Source organism: Oncorhynchus masou, chromosome 30, assembly GCF_036934945.1.
Source record: "Oncorhynchus masou masou isolate Uvic2021 chromosome 30, UVic_Omas_1.1, whole genome shotgun sequence".
Lineage (NCBI taxonomy): Eukaryota > Metazoa > Chordata > Actinopteri > Salmoniformes > Salmonidae > Oncorhynchus > Oncorhynchus masou.
Window position 1 is genome coordinate 18,749,561 of NC_088241.1, and position 21,054 is coordinate 18,770,614.

The following is a 21,054-nucleotide window of genomic DNA, read 5'->3' on the forward strand; positions in this document are numbered from 1 at the left end:
CACGAGCATCTGTAGCCTAGGCTAAACCAATGCTCCAACACGAAAAAACATGTTTTATTTTGGATTAAAAAACGACTACAGGTTACACTTTAACTTCTAAAACCTGATAGATATATATTTATATCTTTAAATATATTCCCTTTATCCGGACTGCAATTTTTGTTCTTAATTTTAATGAGCAAATCAAACCCCGAAAATCCATTGAAGGGCTGCTCCAGATGTTGCCCATCCCATAACCTAGGCTTAGAGAGCCTTCTTATTTTTTTAAATATATATATTAGTCACAATATATTTCATAGTCCACAGCCCTATATGTACACTTAAACAGCATATTGATTTATTTAAAACATTTAGACTTATATCACAGGGGGGGGGGGGCATGCCCCTCTTGAGAGATTCCCCACAATAAGCCCACACACTTTTCCTTTTGGCATTCATAACCAAGATCCAAACACAGATTTACAGCACAGTACACACACACACACACACACACATTGGCCTGCTATGCCTTCAGCGAGCTAGAAAGTCACCACTATTACCTTTTCTGTGGTACCTGCCAGAAACATGCCTTGGCACGCTTATTTTAGGCCCTGCCACCCATTGACTTGATAGAGAAGTGTCTGAAGAGGGCCAGTGTCACGAGCAGGTGTTTGGCCAGTCAGATCAGGGAGCAGCATTTTGGCGTTCGCTCCCACAGTTGGACCAGCGAATTACATACCACTGAGGGACTGCAGGTAAGGGACCCATATTTTCACCCTCTTCTTCTGCTTTTTCTTTGGGAAAACCTTTGATATACTATGGGGAAACATTTGTGTTAGCTGGCTAAATGCTGTGGAACATCCGGACAATTTTAGGTTCGAGGTGCCATAGACTAGAAGCAGTACTGTGCAGTGTAGTGTCTTATTTAAAGATGAGTCTTTAAAGGATAATCTTGTACTATTGTAAAAGTCTTCTGATCAACACTGACAAAAGAGTATTGTGTAACAGTGTGCAGAGGTAGGGAGGTGTTTGAGGAGGTTACCAGACACTCAAACCTCAGGGTAAGATTGTAAAGTAACTCATTGTGTCTGTATATGTACACATGATTTGTGTCCATGTGAAAATGTATTTGTGATATAGGTGTGATATTGATTTTCTCTTTTTTACTCATCGGTTAAATACTACACGTGAAGTGCAAGTACTGCACATGTGCTAGTACTAGAGTAGAGCTGTGTGTAGAGCAAGATGTTAATCTTTCTCAGGAGACCCAAAAGGGATGATTTATTGATTTTGGAAAATATTTGTGGCAATGAATAATGAGGGACTTCATAGTTTTTAACATCTAGCTCATCCTATATGCAAAATGACTCAGACTGCAGGTGTTTTACACGTCTTCTTTCCTTACCATTCCTCAGTAAAGCAGTTAAACTTGGCAGAAATCTGGAGGTTCCCAACCCCCTTAAGATGTACGGCCTGTACTTGGAAGCGGTGAATGATTATATCAACGAGTCGTACGGAGAGGATGTATGGAGGCTGATAGAGGCCCGGGCAGAGATACCGCATCTCAAGTTTGTCCGCCATCAGATGTACAAGTACGGCCATATCCCATTAACTGTCGGGGGAAACTACATCTATGTACCCATCATATGCGTCATATTTACTTTATATTCTAACTTTACCAGGAAGGGAAGTCACTTGAGGTTTCACTTGAATCTCTTTCCTGATCGACTTGGCAAAAGCACAACAAGTTAACATAGACCATCAATACATAACACACACACAGACAACAGGTCAATGAATGCACTAACTGTAAGTCGCTCTGGATAAGAGCATCTGCTAAATGACTAAAATGTCAATGTAAATGTCATATCTAGGTGTCTCCCTTCTTCCCCTGCAGTGACAACCTGATCCTGCGGCTAGCCAAGGCAGCTGGTGAGGTCCTGGGGAAGACCCATGATGAGCTCATGTATGCCTTCGGGGTTTACATGGTGAAGAGGATCGGAAACTATGGCTACGAGAGGATTCTCAAGGTGACCTAGTGCCTAGTGGCCCTCCTCAAGTGTCACTAGGCATAATTGGCCCTAATTAATGATCAATACACTGGTGTGTGTGTGCAAAGTCATTATTTATCCCTTGTCCATTCATCCAGGTGTTGGGGCGTAATGTGCGTGACTTCATCAATGAGCTGGACAACCTGCACGAGTACTTCCGCTTCTCTTTCCCCAAGGTGCAGCCTCCCAGCTTCTGTGTGGAGGAGGAGTGTGAGACCAGCCTCACCCTGCACTACCGCAGCACCCGCAAGGGCTTCACCCAGTTTGTCAAAGGTAGGTAGGGAGCACCACAGAGGACAAACATAGCAAAGCACTATATTATATTTGGTAATACTATACATAGGATGCATGTCACACATCTCCAAACTGTAAAAATACTCGTTCTCCCTTCCCATACTGTAGGCCAGCTGTCTCAAGTGGGAAGGCAGTTCTACAATACAGACATTGAAGTTGAGATCCTGTCCAAAGAGGAGACTGAGAAGATGACATATGTGGTATGTACTGTACTGTGGGCATCTGCCTATCTGAAGCTACTTCTTTTCAACAATTTTATGTACACCCCAGCAAGTAACTCCTCTGACCTAGGAGTTTTTTTTTTTACCTTTATTTTACTAGGCAAGTCAGTTAAGAACAAATTCTTATTTTCAATGACGGCCTAGGAACAGTGGGTTAACTGCCTATTCAGGGGCAGAACGCAAGAATTGTACCTTGTCGGCTCGGGGATTCGAACTTGCAACCTTTCGATTACTAGTCCAACGCTCTAACCACAAGGCTACCCTGCCGCCACTTTCCAAGTGCTACTGTTTGCCCCATTGTCAAACAACTTTAGTTTCAGGCCCCATTGTCATGATACGCACAACCTTAAGATCCTCACAACTGCGTTGCCGTGATGTCTCTTTGCCACAGATCTACAAGATGAACTTTGACAACGCTGCCTTCAAGCACCGCATGCCCCAGCAGAAGACGGCTCCAGGGTACGAGAAACTACCCATGAAGAGGGGCATCTTTTTCGACATGTTCCCCTTTAGTGTGATCTTCCGCCGGGACATGACCATGTACCGCATTGGGGACGGCCTAAAGGAGGTATTCTCCGACCTGCAGGGCAAGAAGGTCAACGAAGAGTTCACCCTGGTGCGGCCCATGCTGGAGTTCAGCTGGGACAACGTGAGTACAGGAAGGGAGAGAGAGTGGGATGAGGGTTCTGTTACATTTGCTGTGGTTTTTCCACTTACCTAGGCTATTGTTGTCAATCCAGAGAGTTTTTTAGTGGATATTTGGGTAATTTTGTAACATTCAACAACCCCCTTTAATGGTCCCAAACATTGACAATCATGTTTTTCATCACATTGGATTATGTTTGGATGAAATCAGTTCAAAGTAGGGTAACCCAAGTATGAAGTATGTCTGTAGCTGGCACATTGATCATGTTCGATCATAAAGTTACTGGTCCCCTCCCCCTTGTCAAAGCTTGGATTCAGTCAGGCATTACCAAGGATTTACTTCCTGCTTTATCCAACGTCACATAAAGCCGGAAATGTAATACACCAACGATAGCGTCGTATCATCTTAAAGTATTTAAATATGTACCGCCTTAAAACCATAATTGCATGTGTTCCTACGCCTTGCTTTGGCTTTGTTTATAAACCGTAGGCAAGCTACTAGTAGCTAGCTCAAGCAGAACGTACAACCAAATAATATATTTTTTTAAATATACTGGTAGCCAACAAGCTACTTACCAGCATGCCGGAAAAAAACTCATTGTGACTGGATGCCATAGTGTAAATTTAATGTTACACTATTTTCTGAAGAAAGAAGACATCCGACAGCATTGTCTCATTTTTATTTTGGGTGGACAAGCTTCACCGAAAATTCCATTTATGTCACGGGTGTGCAGTGCACATTTTGAGCAAAGTTGCTTTATCAATTGGGGAGAATATTCGATTGGTCTTGCCAGGAAGCTAATCCTAAAGACGGATTCACTACCATCATTCACAGTGGAACAGTGGGTCTTGAAAGTGCTGAGTGTCATTATGATTTTCACTTTTCATCTCCTTTTGGTCTTTTCACTATCTTCAAGCTGTAATGATAGACATTTTAGAAGATTCAACATCTATTTTGTCTGCACAGCTTCCCAGGCAACCACCACAGCAGGAATGCTGTGATACAAAATCTGCTTTTCAAAGGCAAAGAAGGGGGGGGATATGCTGTGAAACATGTGAAGACAGACCCAACATACTGTAAGCCATTTATTAATTTCCAGTGGTGGAAAAAGTACCCAATTGTCATACTTGAGTAAAAGTAAAGATATGTTAATAGAAAATTACTCAAGTAAAAGTGAAAGTCACCCAGTAAAATACTACTTGACTAAACGTCTAAAAGTATTTTGTTATAAATATACTTAAGTATCAAAAGTAAGTATAATTGTTAAAATATTTAAGTATCAAAAGTAAAAGTATGAATCATTTCAAATGACTTATTAAGCAAACCAAACGGCACAGTTTTCTTGAGATTTTATTTACTGATAGCTCGGGACACTCCAACACTTCAGACATAATTTTCAAACAAAGCATTTGTGTTTAGTGAGTCCGCCAGATCAGAGGCAGTAGAGATGACCGGGGATGTTCTCTTGATAAGTTTGTGAATTGGACCATTTTCCTGTCCTTATAAGCATTCAAAATGTAAAAACAACTTTTGGGTGTCAGGGGAAAATGTATGGAGTAAAAAGTTCATTCTTTTCTTTAAGAATGTAGTGAAGTAAAAATGTACACAAATATAAATAGTGTAAGTCCAGATACACCAAAAAACGAATTAAGTACTACTGTTCATTTAAAGTCTGCACCAATTAAGCATTTCAGGCACACAAAAATACAAGATACAAACATTGAAACATTTCACAAAAAAAGTGCACAACCAAATATTGCATATTTCCAATTGAGTACTTCAAAAACACCAGAAAACACATTGTAAAATCAATAGATCACTACATCAACGAATCGATAGCATCATAACTAGGAACAGTAAATAAAAAACATTTCAAAAACATTACCGGCGATGTAGACAGATTCCTGGATCTCCTCTTCAACAACGTCACGCTTGATCCAGCATGTTTACAGTATGTGGGGAAGCTGTGTGAGCTGTCCATCCCAGGACCCCTGTTTGCCCAATGTGAGAGTTCTGACAAGGAGGAGGCCATAGTGTCCCGCTTCTTGGGGGTGACTGAAGTCTGCTTGATTGTAGCGGGGTACATGGGTCCCCCTCCCCTCCCCATCAATCTCTGTGGTTGGTTGCATTACCTAAAGCCTAAGTAATTAACTTTTACATGATAGAAATTAACAAAATGTAATATCATGTTTTTTTTAGCATTTGGATGGGAGATGAGTGTTACAAATTGTATGAATCAATGGGTTCCTGGACACTAGGGTGTCTGGGTGCCTATATTAGGCCTATGGCTCTAATTATTTATTTTATGTCAAATGATGTCTCACATTTATTTCTCACCATTATTTCTCATGAGTGTTCATGTTGATCAATATTTTGGGCTATGCTGTCCTATTGTAAATGATCAAATAAATGTCTGATCAATACATACAATTCTGAACATATTGTTATTTATAATGCAAGCATTTCACTACACCCACAATAACATCTGCTAAATATGTGTATGTGACCAAAAAATGTTATTTGATTTAATGCAGAGGCACCAATAAATTGTCCAGTACACTTATTGTATGCTTGTATATTCTCTTATGTGTAAGCTTCTAAGATCACTCAGGCTTTACTATTCTTGTGAAGAAGTGTATCCGTGAGCTGTATTCTGTAATTAGTTCTAAAACAATAGAAATGCAATTGTGTATTACTTCTGTTTGTCTGATATCCAACAGTTCTGTTGACCATGATAGTATTTTGCAGAGAAAATAGGTTGAGCCTACAATTTAGGCTAGGAATGATATGTGGCCCATTGTTTACCTGGTCATCAATGACATGTGGCCCATTGTTTACCTTGTTACAACTGACCACAAGGGTGTTTCAAAGAGCTGTCAGTCAAGGCGAGCTCATGAATATAAGCTCCCTGCCCACTCAACCTGTTCTGTCAGACTTCCTGATAGTTAGAAATGAGAGAAAAGGTAACATTTCTTCAATTCTGAGCATTTTAACAGTGTACAAATATTATGGGTGATGTTTTTGTCATTCAAAGGCTATTTTTACTTGGGAAATAGGATACCAGTGCGGGACATTTAAGCATCACCATGTCCGCATGTATCAGGGCCAGTCTCAGAATAAAGAATCTCGGAGTAAGAGTGCTGATATAGGATCAACATTGCCTTCATAATCACAATAAATAAGGTTACATGGACAGTGTGGACCTGACCCTAGATCAGCATTTCTACTCTGAGACGCTTTGTGAATACGGGCCCTGGATTTGACTGAAGTCATCTGTTTCCATGCTTCCCCTCAGATCTACACCCACCTTAACAATGTGTTTGAGCTACTGTCCAAAGCTGTGGTGGAGAGCAAGCAGAAGGTGAATGTCCCTAAACTGAGCAAGGAAAAGGAAGATGAGGGAAAAGAGGAGAACGAGAAACCCAAGAGAGAGGAAGAGAGAGGTACAGAGAAGTCAAGGGTCCGCCCGTCGCCACAGTCAACCGACAGGAGAGGGGAGTACTTTGTCCCTAACAATCTCTAGCACATGTCTAATGTTTAAGTGATTTTGATTAATTAAGTTCCAATGCAGCTGTTTTTTTTATCTCAATATCAAATAGTTTCTGGGTAACAATTAAGTAAGTTACTGTGATTGTTTCAACTAAAATTATCAAAAAGAAAGACAAATAGCTTCTTAGTAAAGAGCAATTTCTTAAACAATAATTTTGCTAGGACTGTCCGGTAGTGGGGAGGGAAACTAGCTGTTATTTGCAGAGAGGTTTGGAACTCTCTTTCTTATTGGTCTATTCACTTAACTTACTGCCTGGTGATGTCAACAGGCATACCAAAACTCCATCCCACCAAAAAGGCTGACATTTCAAGCAGTCCTTTCAAACAGCTCTTACACTAAAATGGTATTATAATAATTTTCATAATTTCACAGTATTATTCCAACCTCATAGTGTGGAAATATATATAAAACACAGGAAAATCTCATTTTTGACTGCACTGGGCTTTGAAAGTCTTCCATTATGTGTAACAATAAATAATCTCTGTCAGTGCTGTTATAAGCATGAGTGAAATGCATAAAACAAATGTCACTCACTCAGCCACCCATTCTCCCTCCCTAACTCAGTCATTCATTCCCTCCTTTCCTCTGGCCCATTAGATGTGAAGTCTGTGGAGGAGATGAAAGGGGATCAGGAGTTCAGCAGTGCTCTGACTCAGTACAACAGCTCAGCCAACTCAGGGGGAGAGGACATCGAGCTGCTCGCCTTCCAGACTGTCACCGGTGAGAACCCCTTCTTCCTAGCCCTCCACACTTCTTTTTATCTATCTTCCCACCTGTCCAGCTCACCAAAATAAGCTTACATGCTACATTGTTTTGTTCTCCTAAATTTGAAAGGGGTACAGAAATCCACCTCAAGGCCAGAATCAAAACAGTCAGTGATTGCTCTGTCTATTTTGAATGAAGTATTAACTATACCATTTTGAATAACTAGAGTGTAAATGGTCTTGGAATTGTTGGTGACAATCCTAAATTTCAAACCAATGTTTCCAAGTTCTGTCTGTGGATGACGCCACCCTTCTCTTCGTCATCCCCAGGGAAGTGCAGTGAAACCATCTTCGAGGATATGAGGGAACCTCCCAAGAAGCCCCTCCACCTGAAGGGTCAAATGAAGTACGTCCCCCAGTGGGACTCGCTCATCTTCCTCAGTACGCCCATGTAAGACCACCCACAACATCCTTACAGTACCTAGTCATTATCTGACTATGAAGGCAATACGTAATCCATTTCAAAACTTGCCTTGAGGCTACAGCTATGTGATGCCACGGTCAGACGTGCTTACAAAGCAACCAAAAAAGGAGAATCCAAAGCTTCGATAGTATAAAAACAAACAAAACGGTATTTTACAAACAAAGTTAATTTCATCGACTGTAGTCCATCCAGGCCTACCTGAGCCATAACACCAAACCACAAATTAGGTATAGGGAAGGGAAACAAGGGGGTGTGCTCAGGTAAGGCTCCATTTGGCAAATCTGACCATAATTCTATCCTCTTGGTTCATGCTTGCAAGCAAAAACTAAAGCAGGAAGTACCAGTGACTCGCTTAATACGGAAGTGGTCAGATGACACGGATGCTACGCTACAGGACTGTTTTGCTAGCACAGACTGGAATATGTTCCGGGATTCATCCAATGGCATTGAGGAGTATACCACCTCAGTCATCGGCTTCATCAATAAGATAAGTGCATTGACGACGTCGTCCCCACAGTGACCGTACATACATATCCCAAGCAGAAGCCATGGATTACAGGCAACATCCACATCAAGCTAAAGACTAGAGTTACCGCTTTCAAGGAGGGGGACACAAATCCGGACAGTTATATGAAATCCCGCTATGCTCTCAGACGAACCATCAAACAGGCAAAGTGTCAATACAGGATTAAGATTGAATCCTACTACACTGGCTCTGACGCTCGTCGGATGTGGCAGGGCTTGAAAACTATTACAGACTACAAAGGGAAACCCAGCCATGAGCTGCCCAGTGACACAAGCCTACCAGACAAACTAAATGCCTGTTATGCTCGCTTTGAGGCAAATCAACACTGAAGCATGCATAGAGCACCAGCGTACCGGACGACTGTGTGATAACACTCTCCATAGCCGATGTGAGCAAGACCCTTTAAACAGGTCAACATTCACAAAGCCGCAGGGCCAGGCAGATTGCCAGGACGTGTACTCTCAAAGCATGCCAGGACCAACTGTCAACTGTATTCACTGACATTTTCAACCTCTCCCTGACAGAGTCTGTAATACTTACGTGTTTCAAGCAGACCACAATAGTCCCTGTGCCCAAGGAAGCGAAGGTAACCTGCCTAAATGATTACCTCCCCGTAGCACTCACGTCGGTAGCTATGAAGTGCTTTGAAAGGCTCGTCATGGCTCACATCAACAGCATCATTCCCGGATACCCTAGACCCTCAATGTGAGGAAGACAAAGGAGCTGATTGTGAACTACAGGAAAAGGTGGGCCGAACAGGCCCCCATTAAAATCGATGTGGCTGTAGTGGAGCGGGTCGAGAGTTTCAAGTTCCTTGGTGTCCACATCACCAACAAACTATCATGTTCCAAACACACGAAGACTGTAGTGAAGAGGGCACGACAACACCTTTTCCCCTCAGGAGTTGTGGCATGGGTCCCCAGATCCTCAAAAAGTTCTACAGCTGCACCATCGAGAGCATCCTGACTGGTTGCTTCACCGCCTGGTATGGCAACTGCTCGGCATCTGACCTTAAGGTGCTACAGAGGGTAGTGCGTACAGCCCAGTACATAACCGGGGCAAAGCTTCCTGCCATCCAGGACCTCTATACTAGGAGGTGTCAGAGGAAAGTCCAAAAAATTGTATAAGACTCCAGTCACCCAAGTCACAGAGTGTCAAGTAATTCGCTACCGCACGGCAAGCGGTGCCGGAGTGGCAAGCATAGGACCTAAAGGCTCCTTAACAGCTTCTACCCCAAGCCATAAGACTGCTGAACAATTAATCAAATGGCCACTCTGACTATTTACATGGATCCCCCCCCTTTACTTTACCCCTACCTACATGCACAAATTACCTCAACTAACCCGGAACCCCTGCATACCGGTACCTCATTATAGTTTCTTTATTGTGTTACTTTTTATTATTCTATACTTTAGTTTATTTGATAAATATTTTCTTAACTCTTTCTTAAACTGCATTGTTGGTTAAGGGCTTGTAAGTAAGTATTTCACTGTAAGCATTTCACTGTTATATTCGGCGCATGTGACAAATAAAGTTTGATTCGATTGCTTTCAAATACCCATGATTACCATAATAGAAAACCCAAAACATGATTTCTGTAAGGACAAACGCTGCACCCAGATCCGACGTCACCAACAAAAACAAAGAACTCCCTGATGCTTCAAATTGTGTTGTCAGCCTTCTGTAAGGACAGACACTGGGAGATGAGAAGCAAGTACAGGGACTGAATATTTAATAAATAACCGACATGAAACAAAACACGGACGACGTCTGGACAAGGGAACCATAATGACATTAATGCTGACTCGGGAAAGAAACTGAGGAAGTGACAGATATAGGGGAGGTAATTAATAACGTGATGAATCCAGGTGAGTCCAATGAAGCGCTGATACGAGTAATGATTGTGACAGCTATGCGTAATGATAAGCAGCCTGGAGACCTCAAGCACCGGCGTGGGGGAGCGGGAGCAGACTTGAAAGATTTCAATAAATCAATGTTTTACGATTCTAATAAGACAAACCATAAATGTTCATAATGAGACTGAACGTAAGGGAAGTTGTCTTTTTCCTTAGATAACATTTACTTTAGATATTCCTTACCTTATGGTGTGTCTGTGTTTATTAGCATATGAAAATAATAGAAACAATGATATGCTATATTTATAATATTACTATAAGCCTATAAATATGTTCAGTATGTATAATATATATTTGGTCCGATGTTTCATGAGCTGAAATAAAAGATCCCAGAAATGTTCTGTACGCACAAAAAGCTTATTTCTCTCCAATTCTGTGCAGAAATTTGTTTACATCCCTGTTAGTGAGTATTTCTCCTTTGCCAAGGTAATCCATCCACCTGACAGGTCTGGTATATCAAGAAGCTGATTAAACAGCATGATCATTACACAGGTGCACCTTCTGCTGGGAACAATAAAAGGCCACTCTAAAATGTGCCGTTTTGTCACACAACACAATGGCACAAATGTCTTAAGTTTTGAGCGAGCTTGCAATTGACGTGATGACTGCAGAAATATCCACCAGAGCTGTTGCCAGAGAATTGAATGTTAATTTCTCTACCATAAGCCACCTCCAAAGTAATTTTAGAGAATTTGTCAGTACATCCAATCGGCCTCACAACCACGTGTAACCACGCCAGCCCAGGAGCTCCACATCCGGTTTCTTCACCTGCGGGATCATCTGAGACCAGCCACCCAGACAGCTGATAAAGCTGAGGAGTATTTCTGTCTGTAATAAAGCCTTTTTTGTGGGGAAAAACTCATTCTGATTGGCTGGGCCTGGCTTCCAATTGGGTGGGCTTATGAACTGTAACTCAGTAAAATCGCTGAAATCGTTGAAATTGTTGCATGTTGCGTTTATCCGCTTCCTTCTACCTTTCCAATCCATTCTTATCTCCCTTTCTGCCACTCACCCCATCCTTGCTGTCTCTCTCATTCCTCTTCCAGTATAGAGACAGTGGAGGACATGATTAAAATGGGCGTCTATGTGAACGATCTGAACCTACACGACTCCAGCCGAGAGCTCATCTTAGCTGGAACACAGCAGTCGGCTGAACTTCAGCTGGCTCTTGACCAGGTAAGTCATACACATTTCATATATACCACATACCACCATACCATATTCACCAATAGCACACAACCGTACTTTGGTACATTGTTAACATTATCAGATAACTCCTCTACTAACTGGGCCAAGTTGTCCTCATCTAAGAATGCAAGACATACTACTATACCCACACACAGTCCTGCTCATAGGCAGCTTAATTTTCAAAGTTACAAATAAAGACATATGTAGTGTATAGTTCACACTGAAAGGGAGAGGCGAAGACCATCTCAAGGGCGGGGCTGGATTTGAAGAAGAATGAGGGGTTAGTTACATTTACATTTAAGTCATTTGGCAGACGCTCTTATCCAGAGCGACTTACAAATTGGTGAATCCACCTTATGACAGCCAGTGGAACAGCCACTTTACAATAGTGCATCTAAATCATTTAAGGGGGGGTGAGAAGGATTACTTTATCCTATCCTAGGTATTCCATAAAGAGGTGGGGTTTCAGGTGTCTCCGGAAGGTGGTGATTGACTCCGCTGTCCTGGCGTCGTGAGGGAGTTTGTTCCACCATTGGGGGGCCAGAGCAGCGAACAGTTTTGACTGGGCTGAGCGGGAACTGTACTTCCTCAGTGGTAGGGAGGCAAGCAGGCCAGAGGTGGATGAACGCAGTGCCCTTGTTTGGGTGTAGGGCCTGATCAGAGCCTGGAGGTACTGCGGTGCCGTTCCCCTCACAGCTCCGTAGGCAAGCACCATGGTCTTGTAGCGGATGCGAGCTTCAACTGGAAGCCAGTGGAGAGAGCGGAGGAGCGGGGTGACGTGAGAGAACTTGGGAAGGTTGAACACCAGACGGGCTGCGGCGTTCTGGATGAGTTGTAGGGGTTTAATGGCACAGGCAGGGAGCCCAGCCAACAGCGAGTTGCAGTAATCCAGACGGGAGATGACAAGTGCCTGGATTAGGACCTGCGCTGCTTCCTGTGTGAGGCAGGGTCGTACTCTGCGGATGTTGTAGAGCATGAACCTACAGGAACGGGCCACCGTCTTGATGTTAGTTGAGAACGACAGGGTGTTGTCCAGGATCACGCCAAGGTTCTTAGCGCTCTGGGAGGAGGACACAATGGAGTTGTCAACCGTGATGGCGAGATCATGGAACGGGCAGTCCTTCCCCGGGAGGAAGAGCAGCTCCGTCTTGCCGAGGTTCAGCTTGAGGTGGTGATCCGTCATCCACACTGATATGTCTGCCAGACATGCAGAGATGCGATTCACCACCTGGTCATCAGAAGGGGGAAAGGAGAAGATTAATTGTGTGTCGTCTGCATAGCAATGATAGGAGAGACCATGTGAGGTTATGACAGAGCCAAGTGACTTGGTGTATAGCGAGAATAGGAGAGGGCCTAGAACAGAGCCCTGGGGGACACCAATGGTGAGAGCGCGTGGCGAGGAGACAGATTCTCGCCACGCCACCTGGTAGGAGCGACCTGTCAGGTAGGACGCAATCCAAGCGTGGGCCGCGCCGGAGATGCCCAACTCGGAGAGGGTGGAGAGGAGGATCTGATGGTTCACAGTATCGAAGGCAGCCGATAGGTCTAGAAGGATGAGAGCAGAGGAGAGAGAGTTAGCTTTAGCAGTGCGGAGCGCCTCCGTGATACAGAGAAGAGCAGTCTCAGTTGAATGACTAGTCTTGAAACCTGACTGATTTGGATCAAGAAGGTCATTCTGAGAGAGATAGCGGGAGAGCTGGCCAAGGACGGCACGTTCAAGAGTTTTGGAGAGAAAAGAAAGAAGGGATACTGGTCTGTAGTTGTTGACATCGGAGGGATCGAGTGTAGGTTTTTTCAGAAGGGGTGCAACTCTCGCTCTCTTGAAGACGGAAGGGACGTAGCCAGCGGTCAGGGATGAGTTGATGAGCGAGGTGAGGTAAGGGAGAAGGTCTCCGGAAATGGTCTGGAGAAGAGAGGAGGGGATAGGGTCAAGCGGGCAGGTTGATGGGCGGCCGGCCGTCACAAGAAGCGAGATTTCATCTGGAGAGAGAGGGGAGAAAGAGGTCAGAGCACAGGGTAGGGCAGTGTGAGCAGAACCAGCGGTGTCGTTTGACTTAGCAAACGAGGATCGGATGTCGTCGACCTTCTTTTCAAAATGGTTGACGAAGTCATCTGCAGAGAGGGGGGGAGGATTCAGGAGGGAGGAGAAGGTGGCAAAGAGCTTCCTAGGGTTAGAGGCAGATGCTTGGAATGTAGAGTGGTAGAAAGTGGCTTTAGCAGCAGAGACAGAGGAGGAAAATGTAGAGAGGAGGGAGTGAAAGGATGCCAGGTCCGCAGGGAGGCGAGTTTTCCTCCATTTCCGCTCGGCTGCCCGGAGCCCTGTTCTGTGAGCTCGCAATGAGTCGTCGAGCCACGGAGCGGGAGGGGAGGACCGAGCCGGCCTGGAGGATAGGGGACATAGAGAGTCAAAGGATGCAGAAAGGGAAGAGAGGAGGGTTGAGGAGGCAGAATCAGGAGATAGGTTGGAGAAGGTTTGAGCAGAGGGAAGAGATGATAGAATGGAAGAGGAGAGAGTAGCGGGGGAGATAGAGCGAAGGTTGGGACGGCGCGATACCATCCGAGTAGGGGCAGTGTGGGAAGTGGTGGATGAGAGCGAGAGGGAAAAGGATACAAGGTAGTGGTCGGAGACTTGGAGGGGAGTTGCAATGAGGTTAGTGGAAGAACAGCATCTAGTAAAGATGAGGTCGAGCGTATTGCCTGCCTTGTGAGTAGGGGGGGAAGGTGAGAGGGTGAGGTCAAAAGAGGAGAGGAGTGGAAAGAAGGAGGCAGAGAGGAATGAGTCAAAGGTAGACGTGGGGAGGTTAAAGTCGCCCAGGACTGTGAGAGGTGAGCCGTCCTCAGGAAAGGAGCTTATCAAGGCATCAAGCTCATTGATGAACTCTCCGAGGGAACCTGGAGGGCGATAAATGATAATGATGTTAAGCTTGAAAGGGCTGGTAACTGTGACAGCATGGAATTCAAAGGAGGCGATAGACAGATGGGTAAGGGGAGAGTTGACTGACAGCTCTCTCTCTCTGGTGGCTCCTCCCACTCCAGGAGCAGCAGAAGTATGCCCAGCTCCAGGAGATCATCAAGAAGCTGGACGAGGAGAAGAAGAGAGGAGACTCCCTCCTCTACGCCATGATCCCCAAAGCTGTGGCTGACCGGCTCAGGAAGGGTATCACGGCCCTGGAGACATGCCAGGTACTAACCCACAGCCATAAATTTACAGATACATATACAGATATACAGGGTGCATCCAAAATGGCACCCCATTCCCTATATATTGCACTATATAAGGCCCAGGCTCTGGCCAAAAGTAATGCACTATATAGGCAATAAGGTGCCATTTCAGACACAGCCATAGAATTTGTAGAGGAAACTATCCTCCATGTTGGCTCAAAACATTCAATGACAATAAGGCTCAATTGGAATCTACTGAGCCACCTCAGTTCTGTCAAGCCAGAGGAAACACCACAGTAAAATGTCAAGCATTTAAGTGTGCTGGTATTTCCTTTCCGTTTCCCAGGTGTTCCCGGACGTGACCATCCTATTCAGCGACGTGGTGAAGTTCAACGAGATCTGCATCCACATCACGCCCATGCAGGTGGTGGACATGCTCAACGAGATCTACATCGTCTTCGACACGCTCAGCGAGAAGCACAACGTCTACAAGGTGAATGACTAGGACAATACAAAACAAGGGCCTCTGTGGGAACAATATGCCTGAATACTCAACCAAGGTCGACTGGACCAAAAAGGAGAACACAGACTCTATTATCATGCATTGAGTGGCTGTAGCAATGTTTTACAGAGTGGAATATTTAGTTTGTTTCATTGGTAGGATATCATTTATACAGTAATGCTTCTAAACATACAACTTGACTCTAATTCCCCTGGATTCAGGTGGAGACCATCCGAGATGCCTACATGGTGGTGGCAGGCGTGCCCAATAAGACAACCTTCCATGCCCACCACATATGTGACATGGCCCTGGACATGCTGAGCTCCATCGACCACCTCAAAGACCCCTCCACTGGAGACAATATCCAGATCAGAGTCGGTGAGCAGAGACCATTGAAATACAATCTAGTCACTCTATTTCTATGGTACAGACAGTGTAGACAGGAGTGGGCCTTACCATAGAAATATAATTACTACATGTTATCTGATTACAAACAAACTGTACCTGTAATGCGTTACTAGCAAAAATATTGTATTCCGATTACAGATATATTTGAAAAACTAGATGATTACTTCTTGGGTTACTTTTAAATTCATAAAGGACGATTGCGGGACAAAATACATTATGACACCTTTCTGTTTTCTCAATGACATTCAATTCAGCATTGAAAAAAAGCCGCAAGTTGTTCCACCTGAGCGAGTCTGACCACAAGTCAGAGACCACTATGTTTGATGGATCCTTTTTGTCTTCCTTTAATGCCTCTTTGGGGGAAAGTAATTCAAAAGTAACCAGATTACGTTACTGAGTTTGGGTAATCCAAAAGTTACATTACTGATTACAATTTTGGTCATGTAACTGTAACGGATTACATTTATATAGTAACCTACCCAACCCTGCATATGACAGACATAAAGCATACACATACTGTACTGTACGGTGTGTCTTTATAATCCGGTCAAAAGGAAGTCAAAGACTTGATATTGTCTAGCCATCCCTGACTGTGCTCCTCAGTTAATGCTGCCAGATTTATACTCCTTAAGGCACCCTGAATCTAGAGCCACTGATCCAGGTTCAGTAAAGCAGTTTAACTTCATTGTGTGTTGTTTCCCTTCAGGGATCCACTCAGGGATGGTGGTGGCTGGGGTGGTGGGGCTGAAGATGCCTCGCTACTGTCTGTTTGGAGACACCGTCAACACTGCTTCCCGCATGGAGAGCAATGGGGTGGTGAGTGCTGACATTAGAACATAACCTCACTATAGGGTAAATCCATTTGAAATCAATTACTTTTTGACAGCATTCCTTTATATTTAAACAAAAGGTTCCATACATGTTCTATTTCTTTGATTGACACCCACTCTGTATTCAAGAGCATGTTGTGTCTCAACCAATGGCGGTCACAACCAATGTTCCCTCAAAAGAATGTAGGCACTGAGCAAATTTCAGGTTGGTTGTGACTTCCGGCGTGCATTTACTGTGAACATTGATGCTGTATCCGGTTTAAGTTAGTTTTGACAGTGGTCAAGTAGGCTACTGTGGCTATTTGATCATAATGTAGGCCTACCAGAGTGGCCTACCATCAAAAACAGAGAAAATGCATCCCATATATATATATATATATCCCATTTAGCAGACGCTTTTGTCCAAAGCGACTTACAAGCCGGCTGGGGCCACTACTTTTACATATGGGTGGCCCTACCGGGAATCGAACCCACGACGCTTGGCGTTGCAAGCGCCATGCTCTACCGAAAATGTTTACATTGAAATAGCTGTTCTATCATTGAGCCTACAGTAGGAGCCAATGTGTGGTGTTCAAAGTAGGTCTACATTCCATGAGACTTTTGAAAAAAACATGCAGGGCTTGACATTAACCAGTTTATCAACTTGTCCTTCAGACAAGGAGGTGACTGAAAAGTATGTGTTGTTTGAAGCAAGAAACCACTTTACAAAATAAAACCCAAAATTATTCCCATACCATCATTACAGAGTCAGACAAGTTATGCTACCCTCTGCATATTGACTACTTAGCTTATTCAAGCCCGTCTCAAAATACAACACTGCCCCTTTAAGACATTAAAAAAATGTCTTTACCTGACTCGCTTTTCAAAGATGTCTTGAAATGCACACGTTTTGTGCTCTTGTAGGAAGCAATCACTCCCCCATTGCTGACTACAAATTATCTATAATTGGGCTAATAACTTACTAACTAGCAAAGGATATGAACAAATGTACACACATTGCTACATGTAGCTCTTGCTTTGATCTCAAAACAAGCACATCTACTCATGACCGCTCATGCTGTAAAAACAGTCCAGTTCAAAGTGAATGGCACAGATCCATATATAGCAATGGTCTATTTGCATATCGGCCAACTGCAGCTCTGATTGGTTATGGCACACTGGTCTGTGTAGAGTAAGGGCCTGAGTTGTGCCTGTCATTGCAATAGAAACCTACTCCGATGTGTTCTGCCTACAACAAAATCTCTTGCATACTTAGTTTTGTTTCGGTATATTGCCTTGAATGTGGAATATTGTGTTGATTCAATCACAATTCCCGCAGTAAAGGGAAATGTTGATAGTGTTAACTAATGGGGAAAACTCTGCGCAGGCTGATATTTCTTCTGTGTGGCAGTCCCGGGGATCTGCGTGTCCACGCACAGCTTAGAGGGAACATTGGTCACAACACAAAAACCTCTGATGATGTCAAATAGGGTCTGAGCTACAATGTATGTGAATATTTGTAAAAATCTGAGGTTACACATTTTTTGATCATTGACGTTTAAGGTTAAAGGAAATTACATACTTAAAAAAAAGAAAATGATCAAATGGTTTGACAACCCTGTTTGTAAGCTTTTAAATTATACCAATTATCAACCGTTTATATTTTCCAGTGATGAAGACATGGATGTCTCATGGTATGGTGGGGTATGCAAAATAGGTCAACTTTGAGCAACTTTATCTCTTGAAAGTTTAGGCATTCAGGTCCATAGGTCACATTCTGAGCACTTCTACAATGGACACAATTTTATGGAAGGATTTGTTCAAATGAAAAGGAGTGCTGTCAAAAAGTGATTGAATTCAAATGGATTTACCCAATAGACGCAATCATTTAGCACTGTATAGCAAATAATTTATTTCGTAAGTAGGCCGCAAGTAGATTAATGCGACATTAAGTGAGCTGAATAGTTGTCAGCCATCAACCTCTGTGTGTCTGCCTGTACAGGGCATGCAGATCCACATAAGCCAGACCACCAAAGACCACTTGGAACATGAGCCCTACATAATTGAGGAGAGGGGAAAGATTTTTGTGAAGGTATGTGTACGATGTTCCATCATGGCAATGTGATGCTCCACCTGCCAAACAGACAAAAATGAACCATACTAAATCCATTTTTTAAATCTTTCTATTAAAATATATTTTGATCTCTTCAGGAGTTTTATCAAAGTTCAAAAGTCCTGAAATTGTCATTTGCGGCCCATCCATTGGCTGAGTTGACAGGTATTGAACATAAGGACCATGAACATGGTACTATTTCTGCCTAAATTCTGTCCATTCACAGGGTAAAGGCTACATGAAGACATATTGGCTGAAGGGGAAGAAGGACCTGTCATTTAAGACTCCAGCAGAGCTCCGCTACAGCAGTGAACAGAAGGACTCAGAGGACAGGAGCTCCAATGGGTAAGTGGAGCAGGGGAGGAGGCAACACCAATCTCTTCTGTACTGCAAGATGCCCTATATCATATGACTGTGAACTGTTCATTGAACTGCACTTCTGTATAGTTAGTAAGGTTCCAACATCAGCCTGTTTGTGGAGCGAAGGGCTTGCATAAGAAAAACACACCTGCTACTAATTTGCTTTGCTTTTGTACATACTGTATGTGGTCATTTTCTTTATACATTCCAACACACAGGTCCACCTGCACCAACACCAAGCGCTCCACCTCCAACCTGAACATTCCCAACGAGGAGCAGGCAGAGGGCAAGCCCACCCCCACAGAGCTGCCTGCAGAGCCCTTACCTTCACTAGAGGGTGCCCCCGAGGACCCCACAGACCCCACCGAGCCCCAGGAGAAGAAAGTAAAAAAGAACACTAAGAACAACAACAAAGGGGGCATGGCCAAGCCTGAAGCTCCTCCCCAGCAGGTCAATGTAGTGCAGGAGAGTGCAGTTCTTCCTGCTGCTGCCCAGGAGACCCCCACTGCTCCCCCGGCCTCCGCCGCCCCAGTGCTCAACAACAAGAAGAACAGCTTCAGGCAGCACACCAAGCTGCCCGCCCACCTTCCCATGCGCAGCACTTCCTGCTGCCTACTGTGAGAGGAGAGGTTAAAATAACGTGACTGGCCTGCATCTTATTGACAATCCTGTGAAGGCAAACCTGAAACTGACCCTAACCTTGAACCTCAACCAATTAGAAAATTCAACATAGTTTCGCTGGTTAGTCATGTCCCTTTTAGTTTTTCCCTACAGTGAGATGGACCAGGCCAGAGTTCAAGACCTCTCAGATCATGGGCCAGCCTTCATGTTCGATATATTGTATGATGCCCTGGTGTCTATCCTATGTTTTTTCTTAGGCAGGACCTGAGGGTCCCCACAGCAATATTCAGGGCAGCCCACACCTAGTGTAATGTATTAATCCATTTATTGTGTACAGAGTAAGATGAGATGTCAAGAGATGGTTGTATTTTATTTGCATAAACTAGTTCTGAGAAGTCTGACACAAATTACAGTTCTGATACTGTATTTAATGATGGAATAATATTGACTTTAATAATCATTTATATAATAGTGCTTTTCCTAATGCTGTAAGTGCTTTACTTTTCTATTTTGTATTTGTAATTTGTTGCACGTTTACTGTATGTTAGCACTTCATTGTCCATAAAAACTGTACAGACAAACACGTCACGTGTTCATTTCCTTGTTGATATCTTTAAATGTTTTGCTTGACAATAAACACACACAAAAAAATTGTGATTCGCTCACAATGTCAGAGGGACAGCTGAGACAGCTGAGATTGTGTGTGCTCAGAGAACAGGTAAGCACCAGTCAGAAAATACTAAATGTCCAAAATGTGGAATGAAAAGACAGTAAAGTGGACAAAGACTTTAGGCCTACACTGAGCTCAATTAATGTCCATATAGAAATCCCATCATGACAATTATTTCATAATCTTATTCTAGATTAAGAATTTCTTCACTAAAGTGGGAGGCCCAATGTCCTTGATCTTTAAACTAAGGAGGTAACAAATTATACATAAGCTGTGCTCAAAGAAAATGTACAGTGCCTTCAGAAAGTATTCATACCCCTTGACTTATTCCACATTTTGTAGTGGTAGCCTGAATTTGAAATGGATTCAAAAATATATAAACTCAGCAAAAAGAGACGTCCTCTCACTGTCAACTGCATTTATTTTCAGCAAACTTAACGTGTAAATAATTTTTATGAACATAACAAGATTCAACAACTGAGACATAAACTGAACGAAGTTCCACAGATATGTGACTAACAGAAATGGAAGAATGTGTCCCTGAACAAAAGTAACAGTCAATGCAGCTGGTGGCCACACCAGATACTAAGTAGTGCAGTGCATCTCCTCCTCATGGACTGCACCAGATTTGCCAGATGTTGCTGTGATATGTTACCCCACTCTTCCACTAAGACACCTGCAAGTTTCTGGACATTTCTGGGGGGAATGGGCCTCACTCTCACCCTCCGATCCAACAGGTCCCAGACATGCTCAACAGGATTGATCCGGGCTCTTCGCTGGCCATGGCAGAACACTGACATTCCTGTCTTGCAGGAAATCACGCAAAGAACAGGCAGTATGGCTGGTGGCA

At 43.6% G+C, this 21,054-nt stretch overlaps 1 protein-coding gene across 2 annotated transcripts; it reads left to right on the plus strand.

Moving 5' to 3' along the window:
• Window positions 1-465: 465 nt before the first annotated feature.
• On the plus strand, window positions 466-20,119 carry LOC135522231 (soluble guanylate cyclase gcy-31-like). 2 transcript variants are annotated; one of them, XM_064948308.1, is made up of 17 exons: window positions 466-734; window positions 1,395-1,571; window positions 1,877-2,009; window positions 2,129-2,303; window positions 2,433-2,524; window positions 2,937-3,194; window positions 6,487-6,683; window positions 7,337-7,461; window positions 7,776-7,896; window positions 11,418-11,547; window positions 14,596-14,742; window positions 15,068-15,214; window positions 15,445-15,601; window positions 16,338-16,447; window positions 18,443-18,532; window positions 18,780-18,898; window positions 19,132-20,119. In XM_064948308.1, exons 2-17 carry the CDS (start codon window positions 1,444-1,446, stop codon window positions 19,532-19,534), a joined length of 2,532 nt encoding a protein of 843 aa, XP_064804380.1. In that variant the 5' UTR covers window positions 466-734; window positions 1,395-1,443; the 3' UTR covers window positions 19,535-20,119. The 2 variants fall into 2 exon arrangements, with proteins under 2 accessions (XP_064804380.1, XP_064804381.1); XM_064948309.1 differs by having other exon boundaries at window positions 6,487-6,634; window positions 7,339-7,461.
• The last annotated feature ends 935 nt before the right edge of the window (window positions 20,120-21,054 follow it).

Bases quoted from the DNA above. Each gene is read 5' to 3' on its own strand.
- LOC135522231 (XM_064948308.1), top strand. From the start codon at position 1,444: ATGTACGGCCTGTACTTGGAAGCGGTGAATGATTATATCAACGAGTCG. The intron at 15,215-15,444 runs GTGAATGACTAG...CCCTGGATTCAG, and splicing joins AGAAGCACAACGTCTACAAG to GTGGAGACCATCCGAGATGC. The intron at 18,533-18,779 runs GTATGTGTACGA...GTCCATTCACAG, and splicing joins GGGGAAAGATTTTTGTGAAG to GGTAAAGGCTACATGAAGAC.